The sequence below is a fragment of the Otolemur garnettii genome, unplaced genomic scaffold (assembly GCF_000181295.1).
Source record: "Otolemur garnettii isolate 467f Iridium unplaced genomic scaffold, OtoGar3 scaffold00083, whole genome shotgun sequence".
NCBI classification, from domain to species: domain Eukaryota; kingdom Metazoa; phylum Chordata; class Mammalia; order Primates; family Galagidae; genus Otolemur; species Otolemur garnettii.
This window is the reverse complement of record NW_003852478.1, coordinates 5988269-6006052: the sequence shown is the minus strand read 5'-3', so window position 1 is coordinate 6006052 and position 17784 is coordinate 5988269. Positions and strand designations below refer to the sequence as shown.

Below are 17784 nucleotides of genomic sequence, written 5' to 3'. Positions count from 1 at the left end.
AAAAAAAAGAAAGAATAATTTGGCCTCACTGAGCTTGTGCTCAGCACAGCCGCCTTGTGCGAGGCTGGACCCAGCGGCATCTGCTCCCTTGGTGAGTGGGGTAGGTGGCAGGGCAGTGCACCCCCAGCCTCAGGGGCTTCCTTCTCTTGGGGGTGGAGGTTCTAAGTGACACCGTGTATTAACTCATAAATACTGGCTTTTCTGGACATTGGCTCTGAGCGTAGTCTGTCAGTGTCCAGATGTGATAAGTGGTAATTTCTCCTGGGAAAGCTAAAAATATTTTCTGCAAGTAAATGCTGCCTGTGACGTAATGAGGAGAGCACTGGCTTCAGGGTAGTATGGGCGCAGGTTGACTTTCTGTCTGTGCTGCTCCCTGGGGTGCAATTGTGGGCCAGTTGCTTGCCATCCCTGAGTCTTCATTTCTTCATCTGCAAAATGGGCTCCTAATGGTTTCTGCCATTATAATGAAGGGTAAGTGAGAGCTCCTGGTTAAGACCCTGGCATGAGGGTGAGGCACACGTGGACACTCAGAAAACGTTAGATCCTTTTCTTTCCCAGGACTTGTCTGCTGGATCAGGGCCACTCATTTGAAGGGTGTCTGGGTCAAGGTGAGATACTGAGTAGAAGAGAAAGAACAGAAGGAGGAAAGTTAAGGTACTGGAATGTAGGGCATCGTGCTGGTGAAGCACCGACTTCCAATTTTAATACAGACTTTTCAGCCATTATGCGCAGGTCTCTACCGAGCTCTGTGAAGATAGTTGTTCAATGGGAATTCTTCCCTTGCTAAGGAAACACAGAAGTAGATTAGGAAGAAATAAATAATTAAGGCTGTTTTCTCGTTTGTGAAGAATTGTGAGATCTATATTAATAGCTTCATTTGTGTTCCCTTTGAATGATAATTTATGAAAGTCCTAGCTTCTCTGTAAAAAGAGGTTTGTCTCCTGTTACATAATTGTGTCAAAGTAGATTAAAATGTAAAACTAGGCAGGCTTCTGTCTTGGCATACGTGGAAACGTCACGGTGAGTGTGGCAGAGTGTCGTTCTGCTCCCAGGTAAACGCCACACCAGTCAACAGCCCGTTCTGAGAAGGAGTTCTATTTTAATCTTCCATTGCATTTTGTAATCTATCTTGTTAATCTTGTTATTTCCTTAGAATTTTCTCCTTTTCATTTTGCTGTGTCTGAAAAATTCTAAAATGATAGTCCCAGCTGTGTTTTCCCACAGAGCTGTTCTTCCAGTCTGTTGAAAGCCAGGGAGACCCTTTCCCTCTCTAATCATAAACTCAGGGTCCGTGCTTTGTGAGACACGTCAGGGGTTGCTGTGTGGGCCCAGCCGAGCAGCAGGAGGCTGGGAGCTCCGGTGAGTTGTGCTGGAACAGTTGCCTCCCTGAGAGAAATAATGTCCAGGGGCAAATTAGAAGTCTGAGGGTGGACAGCCGGGAGGGGAACTGAGGAGGCAACTTCTTGCCTCTGTTGCTCTGGGGTAAGTGAGGAAGTGGGGTCTGAGCTAGAGGGTAGGGGCCCTGGAATCTTGTCAGAGAACCTGGAAACCAGGCCCCATTCAGTTCAGACTGTTGGAGCTGAGCACGTAGTTCCCAGGTGCTGGATGTCTCCTGGGTTTGGACTTTTCATTTCCCTGTCTTGGGAGTTTTGATGTGTTGTGAAGGTGGCAGCTGTTTTTGTGGCTCTTTACATTCTATAGCCTTTTCCTCTCTCTATAAGCACCAGAAGGTCTCAATAGACTGTTATCAAGGCAGAGTGTTTCTTATCCTTTTAGAGACGTCTGTGTGCTAGAGAAGCACTAGAGTTGTGGACATTTTAATTCATTTCCCTGTTGATTCTGACAGTCACTGGTCTTTGGTTAACTGGTTTTCTGTCCTGGCATGCTGGATTCGGTTGTGGGGACATCGGGGCCAGTTCACAGCAGATGGCCTTTTTACCCTCACCACGTCCCAGAGGTGGCTCATCCTCAGAAGGTGACTTGAAGCATCCCTGTTGTCCTTTGGCAGTTTGGAAACACATGCTACTGTAACTCCGTGCTTCAGGCGTTGTACTTCTGCCGGCCGTTCCGGGAGAACGTGCTGGCGTACAAGGCCCAGCAAAAGAAGAAGGAGAACCTGCTGACGTGCCTGGCGGACCTCTTCCACAGTATCGCCACGCAGAAGAAGAAGGTCGGCGTCATCCCGCCAAAGAAGTTCATTTCGAGACTGAGAAAAGAGAACGGTGAGTGACGTGCCAGGTGACGTGTGTGAGGCTCTGCTCCAAAATAAGGAGAATTGACGCGTCTGTGTACCCAGAAAAGCCAGAGGGGTTTGTTTGTTTGTTTTTTTTTAAGGGAAATAAGTATGATCAACTCCTCAAGTATCATTTGGAAAGAATGTTATTTCTTCTCTACTCAGTACACATAAAACTGGGCAGTAACTATTTTAGAATGCAGATCTGTCATCCCATTTTATAATGATCTTTTTATTTGCTGCATTCTGGGTGGGATCATTGTAAGAAAGAAAAGAGTCCGAGACCACCTTCTGAGTGGGACACTCATTGGAGAAAGTAGATTGGTGCAGTAATTAAATAAACTGTGTGCTGTTTTATAAACTTGTCATAAGTGACTAAAGTAAATGCATCAGAGCCTCTACTCTTAATAATACCTCTGATTTTTATTTACCTAAGATAATGAAAGGATATCAGATTGATAGCTTGATAGGATAAAAAGTACCCCACTATTTTTGGCTTTCCATCTTTTTTGCGGGAGTGGTGGTAGAAACAAGGTGCGTATTCCAGAAGTCTCGTGTTGGTAATTGTTATGACTATAAAAAATATTTGATTATGGCAAGTAGTATGTGTCCCAGATTCAGCCTCGCTCCACCCGACTTGCACAGTGAATCAGATGTTTATCTTCAAAAGTCCTGTTTGATTGCTATCTTTAGAAGTTGTTAAAGTTGGGTAGAGAGTGGAGCAGAGCACTCTGGGTCTAGTCCTGAGCATGGCTAGTCATGAGGTCTCACAGCCGCGCTCGTCTCCGATGTTTCTCCTCATGGCAGGGAACAGCAGCAGGCTCTGGAGTCCGTGTGTTTGGTTTCAGAACACTGTCAGATAGACACCTGCTCACACGTGCTCCTCATCTCCCATCTGTGTTTCATTTGAGCTGCTCGCAGGCTGGCAAGGGCTTACTGTGATCTCTGAGAAGAGACCCCCAGTTGCTGTGGATAAGCTACCCAATGAATAATTGATCACTGGTGGTTACTTGATATTAAAAATTGATATTTTATCAGATAACTTATCAGGCAATTTCTGATCTTCTGTAGAACAAATACAAATTTTGGTAGTTTTTTGTAAACATAATGATTTTAGCAAGATAGGGGAAATTTAGTTCTTTGTAGGTGGCAGAAAATGGAAACAAAGATTCTTCTGGAACTTACTGAGGATGCATAGTAGAAGTGAATATATTTGTATTCCACACCTGTCCATTTGTTCAGCATAAACTTTACTCAAGTGCGGCGTGTGAAACTAAGTGTGTTCCTCTGCTTCTCCAGACCCAGAGACTGAAGTAACGGCCTTCTCCTTTGCAGATCTCTTTGATAACTACATGCAGCAGGATGCTCATGAGTTTTTGAATTATTTGTTAAACACTATTGCGGACATCCTGCAGGAAGAGAAAAAACAGGAAAAGCAAAATGGAAAATTAAAAAACGGCAACATGAACGAAACTGCGGAGAATAATAAACCAGAACTCACCTGGGTTCACGAGATTTTTCAGGGAACGCTCACCAATGAGACTCGATGCTTGAACTGTGAAACTGTAAGTACTGGACTCTCACGCAGGTTACGCCTGCATTTTATACAGGCTTTGTTGCATGTGAGTGCAGCGTGGTCTTACCCACCTCGCAGTTGCCTCCAGCGTGTGTGGGCAGGCCCATTTATGAAACTTCTGGAAATGTGTATCCATCCAGGATGTTTCCGTGAACGGAAGCAGAGTAATGAAGGAAACTCTCCTTCGGTGCTGAATTGCTTTGCACTATGATCAAATCAATAGGTTCACCAATTGAACTATTGAATTGGACCTTGACTGGTTCTCTTGAAAAGATTTTGGTCATGATGAGGTCACATGTGGCTTAAAACAGACTCACCACAATTAGAGGGAATCAGTTGTAGTTATGTTGAACTTGAATTTAGAAGACACCTTCGACTCTTATTTTTACAGCAGTTAGCTGGCTCCTTGGGCAGGTCACGGTGCTGTTTCAGGGTTGGGCTTACGTATTTGGATGTGTCTGTTACATGGTAGGCACTTAATGTTAATTGAATTTGAAGACATGTTCTTCAGAGCGTAGTTCAGGATGTTATATTTTCTTGGTATATTTAGTTTAAACTCCATAGGTGGCCTCGCATTTTTCTAGTTAAGAGCCCACCTGTGGAGACAGGCTGTCCAAGTTTGTATGTGGCCCTTCTGTTCAGTGGCTGTGGGGCCCAGTGCCCCAGTGCATATCATTCCTCTTCTCTGTCCTCACTCTCCTCATCATAAAATGAGGGTGATAAGAACGTCCATCTCCTAGGGACGCTGGGAGGATTAAGTGAATTAACACTTGCAGAATATTGAGCAAGTGTGCAGTAGATGTCAGCTATTAATTATTATAACTACTAACAATATAGAAAACCTATAGGCTCATTAGGGCTCGCAGGGTCTTGACATTTTATGAAAAATTATGCATTTTTCTGGAAAGGAAATAACTTTTATCAGATTCTGCAAAAGGCCTGTATCTTAGTCTGGTGAATCTGCTTCAACACAGTATCGTAATGATTGGCTTAGACAACTGAAATTTATTTCTCAAAGTTCTGGAAGCTGTACATCTGAGATGATGTCGGAGTTCTCAGGGACCCCCAGCCTGGGATGGTGGCCAACATGGGAGACACGCCAAAGGAAACAGGAGACTTGACACCAGCTTAGTGTCTGAGAGCCTGAGGGGCAGTCGGGCTTCCCAGGGGTCTTCTGTTGAGCACAGCAACCGAGTAAAGATGCAGGAATGAACGCAGTTAAGGATAAAGAAAGTGGAGCTCAAGGCCCCCAGGAAGGCTGGGTGAAGGGCAGCAGTTGGGTAAGCAGGGCCGTCAGGCAATGGGACATCTGAAACAGCAGATAACGAAGACAGGGAGAAGAGAAGGGGGAAATAGGTTTTGTCCCTTTGAGCTCTCTTCACTTCCCTAATTTAAACTATTGATCAAGAATCTAAAGGTCTTAGCCCACCTGCCCTGCTGAATCCCCATGCGGGGATAGTCCCCGAGACATTGCTCTGCCTGGGCAATCTCCCTGAGTCGGAAGGCCCGGGAAGAATTCAGCCAGCCTGCCCCCCACAGGATGGGGTGTGAGCAGGGTGCAGTTTGGGTGAGGACACCCTCTGGCTGGGTTCTCTCTGGGCAGAGACAGAGGGAGCAGACTCATGTCTGTTTTTATGAGGCCACTGATCCCATCATGAGGCCCCACCTCAAGACCTAATCACCTCTCAGAGGCCTCACCTTCAAATCCCATCACGGTAGGGATAATGGTTTCAACCTGTGAATTTGGGGAGAACACAGACATTCAGTCCATTGTAAGCTGTGACCCAGAAATAGTTAAGAAATGTGGCTTGACACATCAACCTCTATGTAATGGGAGAGGTTATTTGGGTTTTGGCAGTTTTTGTTATGTCTTTTTAAACAGGTTTTGAATCAACATTCTGATTTGCTTATTGCAGGAACAATTAGAATGCATAGCTAAGCAAAAGAGACTAAAAATTACCAGTAATCTTCCCACCCAAAGATGATAAATTTGTAACACTTTCTAAAAATTATGATTACATTAGCCTAAGATACCCACTTGAACATTTTAAAATCTATCCTGCCAGAACATTTTCTGTACATACTTATCTATCTAGAGATCCTCCTTGCCTCCCTTTCTCCCTCTGTTCCTTTATATTCCAGTAAAATTCAAAAGAATACGAAAGTAGAGAGACTATGATGGTAAATGCCATGTGTGTATTTTTCCAGGATCAGTGATTATTAACAACTTGGCTTATCTTGTTCTCCCCTTCAGCGCCCCCGCCCCCCTCATGACATGGATTTATTAAGTCCCAGATAATATATTGCATTTGTAATCTCTTTATTACTTGGTTCTATCTCTCTAACTAGGCAGTCCCCAACTTTTTGGCACCAGGGATCTGGTGCCAAATGGATGACAATTTTTCTGTGGACTGGGGGGAGTAGCGGGGATAGTTCAGATATGTTATATCTCCAACTCAGGTCATCAGGCATAGAGTCTCATAGGAGCACACAACCCAGATCACTCCACGCGCCCCTCCTAGGAGAAGCCAGAGCACACAACCTAGATCACTCCACGCGCCCCTCCTAGGAGAGTCCAGAGCACACAACCTAGATCACTCCACGCGCCCCTCCTAGGAGAGTCCAGAGCACACAACCTAGATCACTCCACGTTCTCCTCCTAGGAGAGTCCAGAGCTGCTGCTGATCTGGCAGGGGGTGGAGCTCTGGCCTTGAGGCCAGTGATGGGCGGGGCTGTGACTGCAGAAGCAGCTCCCGCCTCCCGCTGGACTCCCACTGCGCTGCCTGGTCCTTAGGGCTGGGGCCCACAGCATTAAGAGATGTGAGAATTTTATTTTAAATAAGTTCAATGCCATTATCACACCTACAAACAATTTCTTTAAATCTTTGCCCACTCAGTGTTCACAGTTCTCTGATGATGTCATTTTTTTAGCACTAGGCTAATTCAAATCAGGAGCCAAACGTCCTGAGAGAGGCCATCTTCAAACCCCCAACTCAATATAAGTCTCCTTGTACTGTCTCACAGCACTCTACTTTTTTGTGGTAGCACTTAGTTGTATTTGTATATTTATCTGTATGTATTTTTATATAGTATCTATCTTTCTTACTAAGATGATGAGGACAGGGGAAGTCCTGTCTGTTACTTCTCTCTCTGGTGCCCAAATAATATTACTTGACATATAGTAATTACCCAATAAATAGGTAAGTGGGTGAATAAATGAGAATGTTTATCATGTTTCTTAAGAAGAAAACTGTTTGGAGAAAATATTTCTGCTTATTTCATGAGCTGCAATTGGGGAATAATTCATAGTAAAATCCATAGTCCTGGAAATATTTTTTAAATTAGAAAATATTTTTATAAAAAAGTGTTTGTGTGTGTGTATACAATCTACATACACATTTTAAAGAATAGTTTGAAAACTCTGAAAATATTTTTTAAATTAGAAAATATTTTTATAAAAAAGTGTATGTGTCTGTGTATACAATCTACATATACATTTTAAAGAATAGTTTGAAAACTATTTATGTGCCTGACACCTAGGTTAAGCAGGTTTCCGTAACCCTGAACCCTCTGTGGGCTTCTTTACAATTCAGGGAAGCTTTACCCTCAGTTATGTGGGTAAACACGTGTTTTTCTTTGTAGTTTTACACAGATCTGCGTCTGTTATTTATAGACATTTTTTTACTTCCACATGTTGGTGGCTTTTATGAAGTCATGTGTTTATATTCTTCTGAACTTGCTGTTGTCATTAGATGTTCTATACAGCACATATATGTTTGAGATTCAGCCATTTCTCTGTGTGTGTCATGGTTCATTCATTTTTATCACTTTGTGCTCTGCCATCGTAGGAGTGTACTGCATGGTCTAGGAATATACTACATTGTAGTATGTATTGTAGGGATGTTTTTACTACAGTTTGTTTCTCCATTCTTGTTTGCTGTATTTCATTTTTGGCTTTGTAGACAGTGCTGCCTCAAACCATCTTGTACAAGTCTTCTGCGGTATCCCCTTAGGAGCAGAGTTGCTGGGTCACAGGGCATGCACATTCTCAGGTTTCTAGATGATAGCAAATTATTTCTAAAGTGGTATTAGTTACATTAATAGAGTTTCTGATGTTGGCTCTACATTGTATTTTTATAATAAACTGAACTTGGTATTTCTTTTTTATATACATCATTAGATTTGAGACATGAATTTTGTTTAGGATTTTTGCAGCAGTATTATTGGGATTGGCTTGACCTTTTCCTCCCTTCTACTTGTCTGCTTTCAGAAGCTTTTTTTTTCTTTTGTTTTGAGACAGAGTCTCACTTTGTTGCCCCTAGTAGAGTGCTGTGAGTTCACAGCTCATAGCAACCTCAAACTTTTGGGCTCTAGTGATTCTCTTGTCTCAGCTTCTCGAGTAGCTGGGACTACAAATGCCCGCCACGATGCCCGGCTATTTTTAGAAATGGAGTCTTGCTCTAGTTCAGGCTGATTTGAACTCATGAGCTCAGGTGATCCACCCGCCTCAGCCTCCCAGAGTGCTAGGATTACAGACGTGAGTCACCATGCCCGATCTACTTTTAGAAGCATTCTTATGAAATTGATTTTCTCTTTTCCTTGAAAGAGTTTGGATACATTCTCATCTATTCTTTGAATGTTTGATAGAACTTATGACCTATCTTTGCATCACTTAAAATATGTAGTTCAGTTTGGCTTGATTGTGATATTTATGCAGATGGAATCATAAATATGATGCTTGTGTCTTGTTTTCTCTTGCCTGCTATCCCTCGTGAGATCCCTCTGTCTTGTAGCCTGATGTTTCAGTCCATTCATTTTCATTGCCATATAGTATTCTTTTGCGTGAATATACTCTAAAGTACTAATCTTTTTTTATTGTTAATGGGTATTTGGTTTCTTCCAACTTGGGACAATTATGAATAGTGCTGCTATGAACACTTTAATACATATAATCTAACACACGTAAACCCAGTCTCTCCAGGACATATACATGGAAATAGATTTGTTAGGTCAAATGGTATGCTTATTAACACCATTAGAAAGCGTCAAATCCCCAGAATGACTTTATCAATGTACACACCCACTGTGTGAGCACTGTCATGTCTCCATGTCACTTGTCTCCACTATTTTCATGTCTTCTTCACATGCCCTAATCTAGTGGCTATGTATGTATTCTTTTATTCAGTAAATGTAGTGTGTTTTTCCACTTTACAAAATTCTTGTAGCTAGGGTTTATTATTATTACTTTATTTCATATTAATGTGAGGGTACAACCAACCAGGTCGCAGTGTTTGCATGTTAGGTAAAGCCCCTGTCTAGTTGTGTTCCACACCCAGGAGGTGTGCCGTATACTTTACATTGTGCCCATTAGGTGGGAGCACACCCAGGAGGTGTGCCGTATACCTTTACATTGTGCCCTTTAGGTGGGAGCACACCCAGCCCACTCCCTCCTTCCTCTTCCCCCTAAGTTGTTTTGCTTTTTCTTTTTAAGCATCTGCTGTATAAAAGTCCAAGGCACTGAGAATGCAATGAGAACCTTGTCCTTATGGGACTTGCAGCCTAAAGCCAGACATTAACAACAAGATGAATAATCAGTTATGTGGTTGGGATTGCAAAAGGCTGTAAAGAAAAGGTGCAGAGTGCTCTGAGCTTACACAGGAGCCAGCACAGTGCAGCGTCATGTTTCTGCGTTGGTAGCTGGGAAACTTGTGCCAGACTGTACAGCTGGTCTCATGTTTTGTTGTTGTTGTTGTTATCTTTGAAATTAACACCATTGCTATTAATAGATCACCCTGTGGTATTCTGGGTGGATTTAGGAGCACTTAGGTGATGGACTCAGTCATATCTGTGGTTACCTTTTTGTCTGAACAAGTCCCCTGACCCCTGCAAATGCAAAGATTGCACCCTCGGGTATTTATATCACGAAAGCTGTCACCTAGCTTTTTATGCCCTAGAGGGTTACCACCAACAGGAGGCCTGTGTTCAACCCATTCCTCCAAAAATTTTGGACAATGCCATAGTATTTATTGTAACGGGATTCCAACTGTTCTATACTTGGTTTGTGGAGGTAGCTGAGAGTATATGGGTGTGTCTCTCTGGTAAATGGGACAATCTAAAAAACCTATATTTGTTCCCCCTTGAAATGATTAGATGATTTGAGGCAAAATGTTATTTCTCTAGAATTATATGGATATTGCCTCCATTTTCTTAGATCTTTCTCCTGGTTAGGATCTGAGGAGTCACCTAATCTCTTTTCTACCAGTGCCCAGTCTCTTTTGGGCAGAGAAGTTGGTCCTAGCCACTTGGTCATCAGTGTCTGATGGACCCTGTCCAGAGGCAGGGAACTCAATCTCCCAAGGCAGAGCGTTCCATTTTTAGAAAGCTCTCATTGTTAGAAAGCTTTCTACTTTCTAAGAAAATACATAGCCTGCAGGCTTTTTCTGTTACTGTAAAATGTTGAGGGCTCAGTGTGCAAGAAGCCCTAATGGGAAGAGCTTCCTCCAGGGGAATAGAACCCGGCGCCCCTTTGAGTGATGTCCTGTGGCCAGGGCAGACGGGCTTTAGGTCTCTCCCTGGGATTAAACCACCCCAGATCCTGAGTGGCAAATTAGCCCCTGGGGGCACCTCGTCACTATCAGTCCCTCAGCCGCTGGGTCCTGCAGTTGTGGATGTCTTTGTGCCAGCCTTACATGTTTAGAAAACAATTATTTTTTCTTTGTAAATGTTGCTTATGATTGCAGTGCAAATGTCAGCTGAGAGATTTATGTAGACAAACAGTTTCATTCTGTAGTAGACTTGGAGAGAGACTATTTGAGGGTAATTCACTGCTGGCTTTTCCAGATAACCTTGATAAAGGCACTTCACAACTGGGACTTGGGAATTTTCCTCTCCAGCCTCAGTGCTCCCTTGGTTATTCCTTTGTTTGGTTCCTAAGATTTATTAGGCCAGTTGGAGCTTAATTTCATTGTTGTTTATTTTAATTTTCTCCCTTTCTTTTTAAGCAGAGTTCCTTACTCTGCAAATCTGTGGTTTTTCAGTGCTTCCTAATGCCTTTTATATCTGTTACTGGAGCCAGGAGTTTGTTTGAGAAACTGCTTTGTCAATCGCTGATTTTACAGGTCCTTCTGGCTTTGTCTCAGGGCTCCACATTGGCTCAGTCGAGCTCCCCACTTCCCAGGCAGGAGTGGGGCTGAGCCGTGTGGGGCGTGCTCACGCACTGGGTACAGCGCCTGAGTCCGAGGGTTTCAGTGGCTGTAGTTGCCACTTTGATGGAGCCCACCTTTTGGTACCACTTGGAGCCCACACAAGGTCTCAGTTCAGGGCTGAGACTGCCTTATCACCTTTTCTAAGCCCAGGAAGGGAATCTGGGGCGTAGAATCAGATTTGCATATGACTTTCATCACTTAAGAATTTAGCAAGGCTCATGATTTATATGTATGCCCTACATATTTATTTGTTCAGTTAATTGATTTGTAATTATTTTCAAAAGAAGAGCAGGTAGGGTCTCTTGTACCTTTCTTAAACTAGAGTTTTTGGTGTTCCCCAGATTACCCAGAATTGAGGGCAAAGAAAGGGAGTAAGATGTCGTTGTCCTAGCTGAGAGTGTTAGAGTCGCTCAGTGATGGATGTTTCCTTGGAGACAAGCTGTATTTTCACTTACACCAGAATGAGATCCTGTGTGGGGGAAGAAAATGGTTTACTTTTCTGGCAGCTTTCTTGGATGGGGGGACCCATCCCCCCTCAAAAAACCCCCAGCCCCTCCCCTCCAAAAGATACAATTGCATGATCAGGCCTTGCTCCAAATGGAAAAGAAAGCTCTAATGCCATGTTTTGACATCCCCAGAGGGTAGATTCACCTGAGCGGCACTCTCCCACACTCTAATTCTAGAAGCACTTTGTACTTGGAATGGAGAAAGAGACGGTCATGTCTTCAGTTAATGAGATTTGATTTGTACATATTTGTTAGATGTCAAAAGGTGGGGAGGTGCTGCCAAGACCAGGCCGCATGGAGTTAACGGCAGAGATCTAGTGAGAGCATCTCAAGCAGAGCCACCACCACCGATGGAAAATGCTGACAACACCCAGCAGTTCACGGTGTGGTGCAGGTGTAACTCAGGAGGTGGCCGGAGTGCTATGACAGAGATCAAAGGTCATCTGCTGGAGACAGGTGAAAGATCAGAGGGTTGTCTGCTGTAAATCTCCTACAACCTGGAAGGAAATCTCACAGAACCGGAAGAGACACTGCAAGTCCTGTTCTTTGCCTAAGGAATGTCTAGATCCACAGAGGGAGAGAAGGACCAACAATTTCTGTTTGCTTAGGAATAATTAGACGTTTTTGTTCTTTAAGAATTCTCCTCCATCCATCTTTCCATAAAGCTGTGTTAGTTTGCAGTCCCATCTGAGCAGTGCAAAAGTATTTGTAGATTTGGGACTTTGTGGGCTAATCTCACTGGAGTTAGATGATAGCTGAGATTGGTTTTGATTTGCATTTTTCTGATGATTAAAGACAAGGAGCATTTTTTTCATGTGTGTTTGTTGGCCATTGGTCTGTCATCTTCAGAGAAGTTGCTGTTTAAGTCTCTTGCCCTCTTGTAAATAGAGTTGTCTGTTCTTTACTTGTTGATTAATTTGAGTTCTCAGTGATTCTAGTTACCAGCCCTTGTCAGGTTGTTACATGTAAAAATCTTCCCCCATTCTGAAAGCTGTCTGTTTGCTTTAGCTGTGGTACCCTTAGCTGTGTAGAAGCTTTTTAGCTTGATCAAATCCCAACACCATATTTTTGGTGTTGCTAGAATTGCCAGGGGGGGTCTTCTTCACAAATCTTTTCCCAGGCCAATATTGTTAAGCATTTTCCCTAGTCTTCCTCTAGAATTTTTATTATTTCATGTCTTAAACATTTAAGTCTTTTAGCTAGCAAGAGCCAATTTTTGTCATTGGTGATAGGAATGGGTCCAGTTTGTCTTCTACATGTGACTAACCAGTTCTCCTAGCACCACTTATTAGAGAGTCTTTTCCTCAGTACATGCTTTCGTTTGATTTATCAAAGCTCAGATGGCGATATGTGGCTGGATTCATCTCTAGATTCTCCATTCTATCCTGTGGATCTGTATCTCTGAAAGTCGACTTTCCATTTGATCCTGCAGGAAGAGCAAAAATGACTGTACCACAGAGGCATTTGCACCAGAACGTTTATTGCAGCTCAGTTTACAATTGCCAAGTCGGGAAGCAACTGAAATGCCCATCAACCCATGAGTGGATTAATAAATTGTGGCATGTGTATACTGTGGAGTACTAGTCAGCCATAAGAGAACATGGAGACTTTACATCTTTTACGTTTACCTGGATGGAGTTGAAATACATTCTTCTTAGTAAAATATCTCAAGAAGGAAAAAAATATCCAGTGTACCCATTACTAATATGAAACCAATAAATATATAAACACCTACATACCCACATGAATGATAAAGCAGGAATACAGTCTGGCAAGGGGGAGGGCACCGGAGGGGAAGAGGACGGGGAGGGGAAGGAGGGCAACTGGGGGAAGATGGGGAGCAACTGGCGGGATCTCCCCTCATGTGCACAATGGGAGGGTGTTGGCACGCCCCCCAGGAGAAGGACTCAACTACAACTTGAACTTCAGAATTGAAAACAATATAACCTAAATATGTGTACCCTCATATTAATTTGAAATTAAAAAAAATAGAAAAAACCCAATATCAAAATAAAATAAAGTCTCTAGTTATTAAAAAAAAATAAGAATAGACACATTGGAGGTAGATGAGACTAATGAGACCTACTCTGCTTCATGAGTGTTGAATCCACCCCACCCGCCAGGCTTAATCAGTGTTTGGCCAGGAGGTAGAGAAAGACACACTTTCTCTCTCTCTCCCTGAAATAATTAAGTAGAGAAAAATTTGCATCCAAGAGGATAAAATGTTTCCCCCTCTCCCTGTAAGAGCTTAGGTAGAACCTGATCCTAGCTGTCTAATTTATTATTTCAGTTAGCTATTATCCTCTTGTTTTATTTCAGAAAAGGGCCATTTAGGTTAAGTAGAAAGTTTTACTAGTTACAAAATATACTCCCTGTGGATTATTTAAAAAATTAGAAAGAAATGTATAAAAAGAAAATAAATCATTCCTAATTCTGCCACTTGAATACTCCTGTTGATGTTTAGATATCCCCTTATTTTTTCAATCTTTTGTTTAATTATTATTCATTTAGTAAATATTTATTAAGTACCTACTACATCCTGGGAATTATTTTAGGTATTACAGATACCTCAGTTAAAACAGAAAAGATGTTCCTTGCTATTTTTGTTTAGTAATATTTGTATATAAAGCTATACATTTCTTTGAGCACTGCTTTAGGCAAGTCCCAGAATTTTTCTTATTTTTAAAAATTTTTTTTAAAATTTTTTTAAAGAGACAGAGTCTTGCTATGTTGTCCAGGCTGGTCTCAGACTCCTAGGCTTGAGCAATCCTCCAGTCTCAACCTGCCTCCCAGGCAATAGGGATTACAGGTGTGACCCACTAGACCAGGCATCCCACAGGTTTTGAAGTTAGATTTTCTTTGCCATTCTTTCAAAATATTTTCTACTTTCTCTGGTGATTTTTTTTCTTTGATCCATGCGTTAATCGGAAGTATGTCGTTTAAAATCCAAATTTTGGGGATTTTCCTAGACATCCTAAAAGTTTTGATTTCTAATTTCATTAAGGTTAGAGAATATATTCTTTATGATTTTCATTATTTTACATTTATTGAGGTATGTTTTATCTCCTAACATATGGTCTCTTCTGTTAAATATACTTGAAACTACTGACATTCTGGATCCGTGCTCCTCTGCTGTGGGAGGCTGCCTGTGCAGCACAGGGTGTTTGCTCAGGATCATCCTTGGCGTCCACCCACGAGATGCCAGTGGTAGCTTGCAAGATATGACAGTGAAAAACATTTCATTGCCAAATATCCCCCTGGGAGCAAACTTTCTCCTTTTGAGAACCACTGAGTTGAAAAGAATGTATCTTTGGCAGTTGCTAAAGTTAAAGATGTTGTATTCTTTAATTGTCAGCCTTTTTATCAGTTGCTGAGAAAGGGGTATTAAAATCTTTGCATGGGATTGCCGTATTTCGCCTTCTAAGCCAATTTTGCTTCATGAACTTTTTGACTTTTAAAAACAACTTTGTTGAGGTATAAGGTACATACTATAAAATTAAGCCATTTAGTGATTTTAGTAATTTGCTGAGTTGTGCAATTATCACCATATGCAGTTTTAGAACATTTCAGTCACACCAGTAAGGTCTCCTGTATCTGGGATTTAATTCGTGTTCCCAGTTCCAGGTCACTGCTAATCTTTTTTCTGTCTTTAGAGATAGATTGGCCTTTTTTTGATGTTCATATAAATGGAATCATACAACACGTGATCCTTTACGTCTGACTTGTTTTGCTTACATAACAGTTTTAAAGTTCATTTGTGGTGCAGCCTGTATCAGTAGTACATTCCTTTGTAGTGGTGAGTAGTGTTCCAGCTTCATGTGTTTTTGAGGCTCTGTTATATGGGTGAGGCTCCATAATTGATGGTTATGTTTATCTGATGAATCAACCCTCATATCAGTAGGAACTGACCTTATTTTTTTTTCCTCTTCATAACTCTGTCTTAAAATTTATTTTTCCTGATAGCCCTCTTCATACTTATGTTAACTCCTTAGTATGTCCTTTGTCTTTTTCTGTTTATGTCCAACATATCTGTGTCTTTGTATATCAAGTGTTGCTCTTCCTTCAACTGCTGCCTTTTACTTAGGTTTTTTTAGTCCATTTATGTTTACTGTAATTATTGGTATAGTTGGATTTGAGGCTGTCATTTTATTGTTTGTTTTCTATTTATTCTCTCTTTTGTTTTTCTGTTCTTCCTGTATTTTCCTTTTTGTATTATTTAAATACCAGATCTAAAAGGTCTCTAGATATCTGTTAATGCTTATTTCAGTCTTTTTTTTTATTTCTCTCATTGGATAATTTCCTCGATCTGTCTTCACATTCATTTGCTCTTTCCTGTCATTTTCTTGATCTTTCATCACATTCATTCACTCTTTTCCTCTGCCATGCCCAGTTTATTAGTGTATTCTATCTTTCAGTTGTAGAATTTCTGTTTTATTCTTTTTTATTATTTTTCTGCTGGGATTTTTCATTGTTGTTTTGTTCATATGCTTTCTTTTATTTTAGTAAAAATAATCATAAAGGCATCTTTGAAATCCTTACCTGCTATTTCCAGTACATGCCTCATCTCAGGGATGATCTAAATTGATTTTCTTGTATTTTAGTAATGTCTTAAATAAGTAGGTTTGGACCTTATCTGAGATACCGAGCATATTAAATTTCAGGGACGCTGGATTCTGTTATTTTCCTTCCATGAGTATTGAGTTTCAGCCAGCAGTTATCTTGGTGGACTCAAACTACAAATTCTGTTTCTTGGATGGCAGCTTAAATCTTGGGTCAGCCCTTTGCCTGTAGCTGAGTTGCTTTGAATGTACTCTGTGTGTATGTAGTTCAGAGGTCAGCCGGATGTGGGCCAAGTCCTCCTTTCCTTTCTGGTGGATAGTGGTTTCCCAGATTTAGTCTTCTGGCTCCCAGACAAGCAAGGCTGTATATTCCGCCCCCAGACCCTCAGGTAAAGGCTGTGAAACCAGGAACTCATTCTTATAGCTCTCCTCCTCCAAGTGTGGACGCCCCATCTGCCTGCGTGTGGTCACTCTCCAGTGCCCTCAGGTAGCTGCTTTTAGTTTGTGGTTGTCTGAGTTTACACTTTATGGAGCAGCGTTGGTGTATACTAGGATCTTTGTTATCACTGAAGCCCATCTTTTGAACTTTGATTTTAGTAAGAAGACAGATAAACAAATACAAATAGAAGGTATATAATGTGAAGTGGCTGTATCAGTTAACTTTTGGGTATGAACCACCACAAAACCCTGAACCCTAAACTATTGTTTATTATTATAACTCATGCAACCTAAGGGTTGTCTGGGCTTGGCTGAACTGTGTGTTTGTAGTTCAGCTGGCTCGGTCATGTGTCTGCAGGGTGGCTGGGGCTTTCACTGTAGATCAGCCTTGGCTGGGGCACCTTATTTAGGACGGCTGTTCTTCATGGGTCTCCCCTCTTCTTCCTGGGAACAGCAGGCTAGCCGGGGTTTATCCTTAGGGTGATACAGGAGAGCAATTTCACAAGTGCTTGTTCCAGCCTCTGCTTAACCTTGTAACCCACCTTCTAGCACCCCACTGGCCAGGGCAAGTGGCCGCCTGCTCTCAGAATCAATGATAGGGAAACATATCAGCTCTTAATGAGCGGATCTGTAGTCATGTAGCAGTGAAGCCAGTACAGACAGTGGTAGGGCCACCAATGCATTCCACCATAACAGAAATAAATGCCATTAAAAAACAAATAAAAGCAGAATGGTAGAGATTGGTAAGGGAGGGAATGTATGTGTCTAAATATTGAGATACCTTTTTTATACAAACTTGGGATGAGTTTAGGTATAGTTGTATAGCCTACTTTTTCATTTAATGGGATAAACCATTGCCAAATTTTTGACCATTTTAGCCCATTTAAAATTTTTTCTCCTCCCTGATATATTGAGTACTTCCTTTTTAAAGCACTTTGCATGTATTATTTGTTTCATTCTTACAGCCTTATAAGACAGGTACTCTTACCACCCCCACTTTCCAGATGAGGAGACTGAGATACAGAGGCTTCATAACTGGTCTGAAGTCATCCACTTTGTAAGTGGCAGGTGCCCCAATAGGTCAGGGCAATACCAATTCTTGTGTGTACTTCAAAAAGTGTAATAGAGCATACTCACATCTCTGAATAGTTCTTTGGATAATTTCTGGAATTTGGGGTCATAGTGTAGTTGTTAGACTGTGAAAGGAATGCTGTTTTTGATCTGCTGCCAGCTGACAGACCATGTCGGGGTTGTTGCTGAGCCAACC

The 17784-nt window shown here is 41.8% G+C and overlaps 1 protein-coding gene across 1 annotated transcript in view; it reads left to right on the top strand.

Annotated features, from left to right (window-relative positions):
• Positions 1 to 17784, top strand: part of USP46 (ubiquitin specific peptidase 46) — a 63286-nt gene that overhangs the window by 26811 nt on the left and 18691 nt on the right. Inside the window, exons 3-4 of the mRNA XM_003794598.3 lie at positions 2009 to 2222; positions 3569 to 3798. Coding sequence (XP_003794646.1) covers positions 2009 to 2222; positions 3569 to 3798 — 444 coding nt within the window. The remainder of the gene's footprint in view (positions 1 to 2008; positions 2223 to 3568; positions 3799 to 17784) is intronic.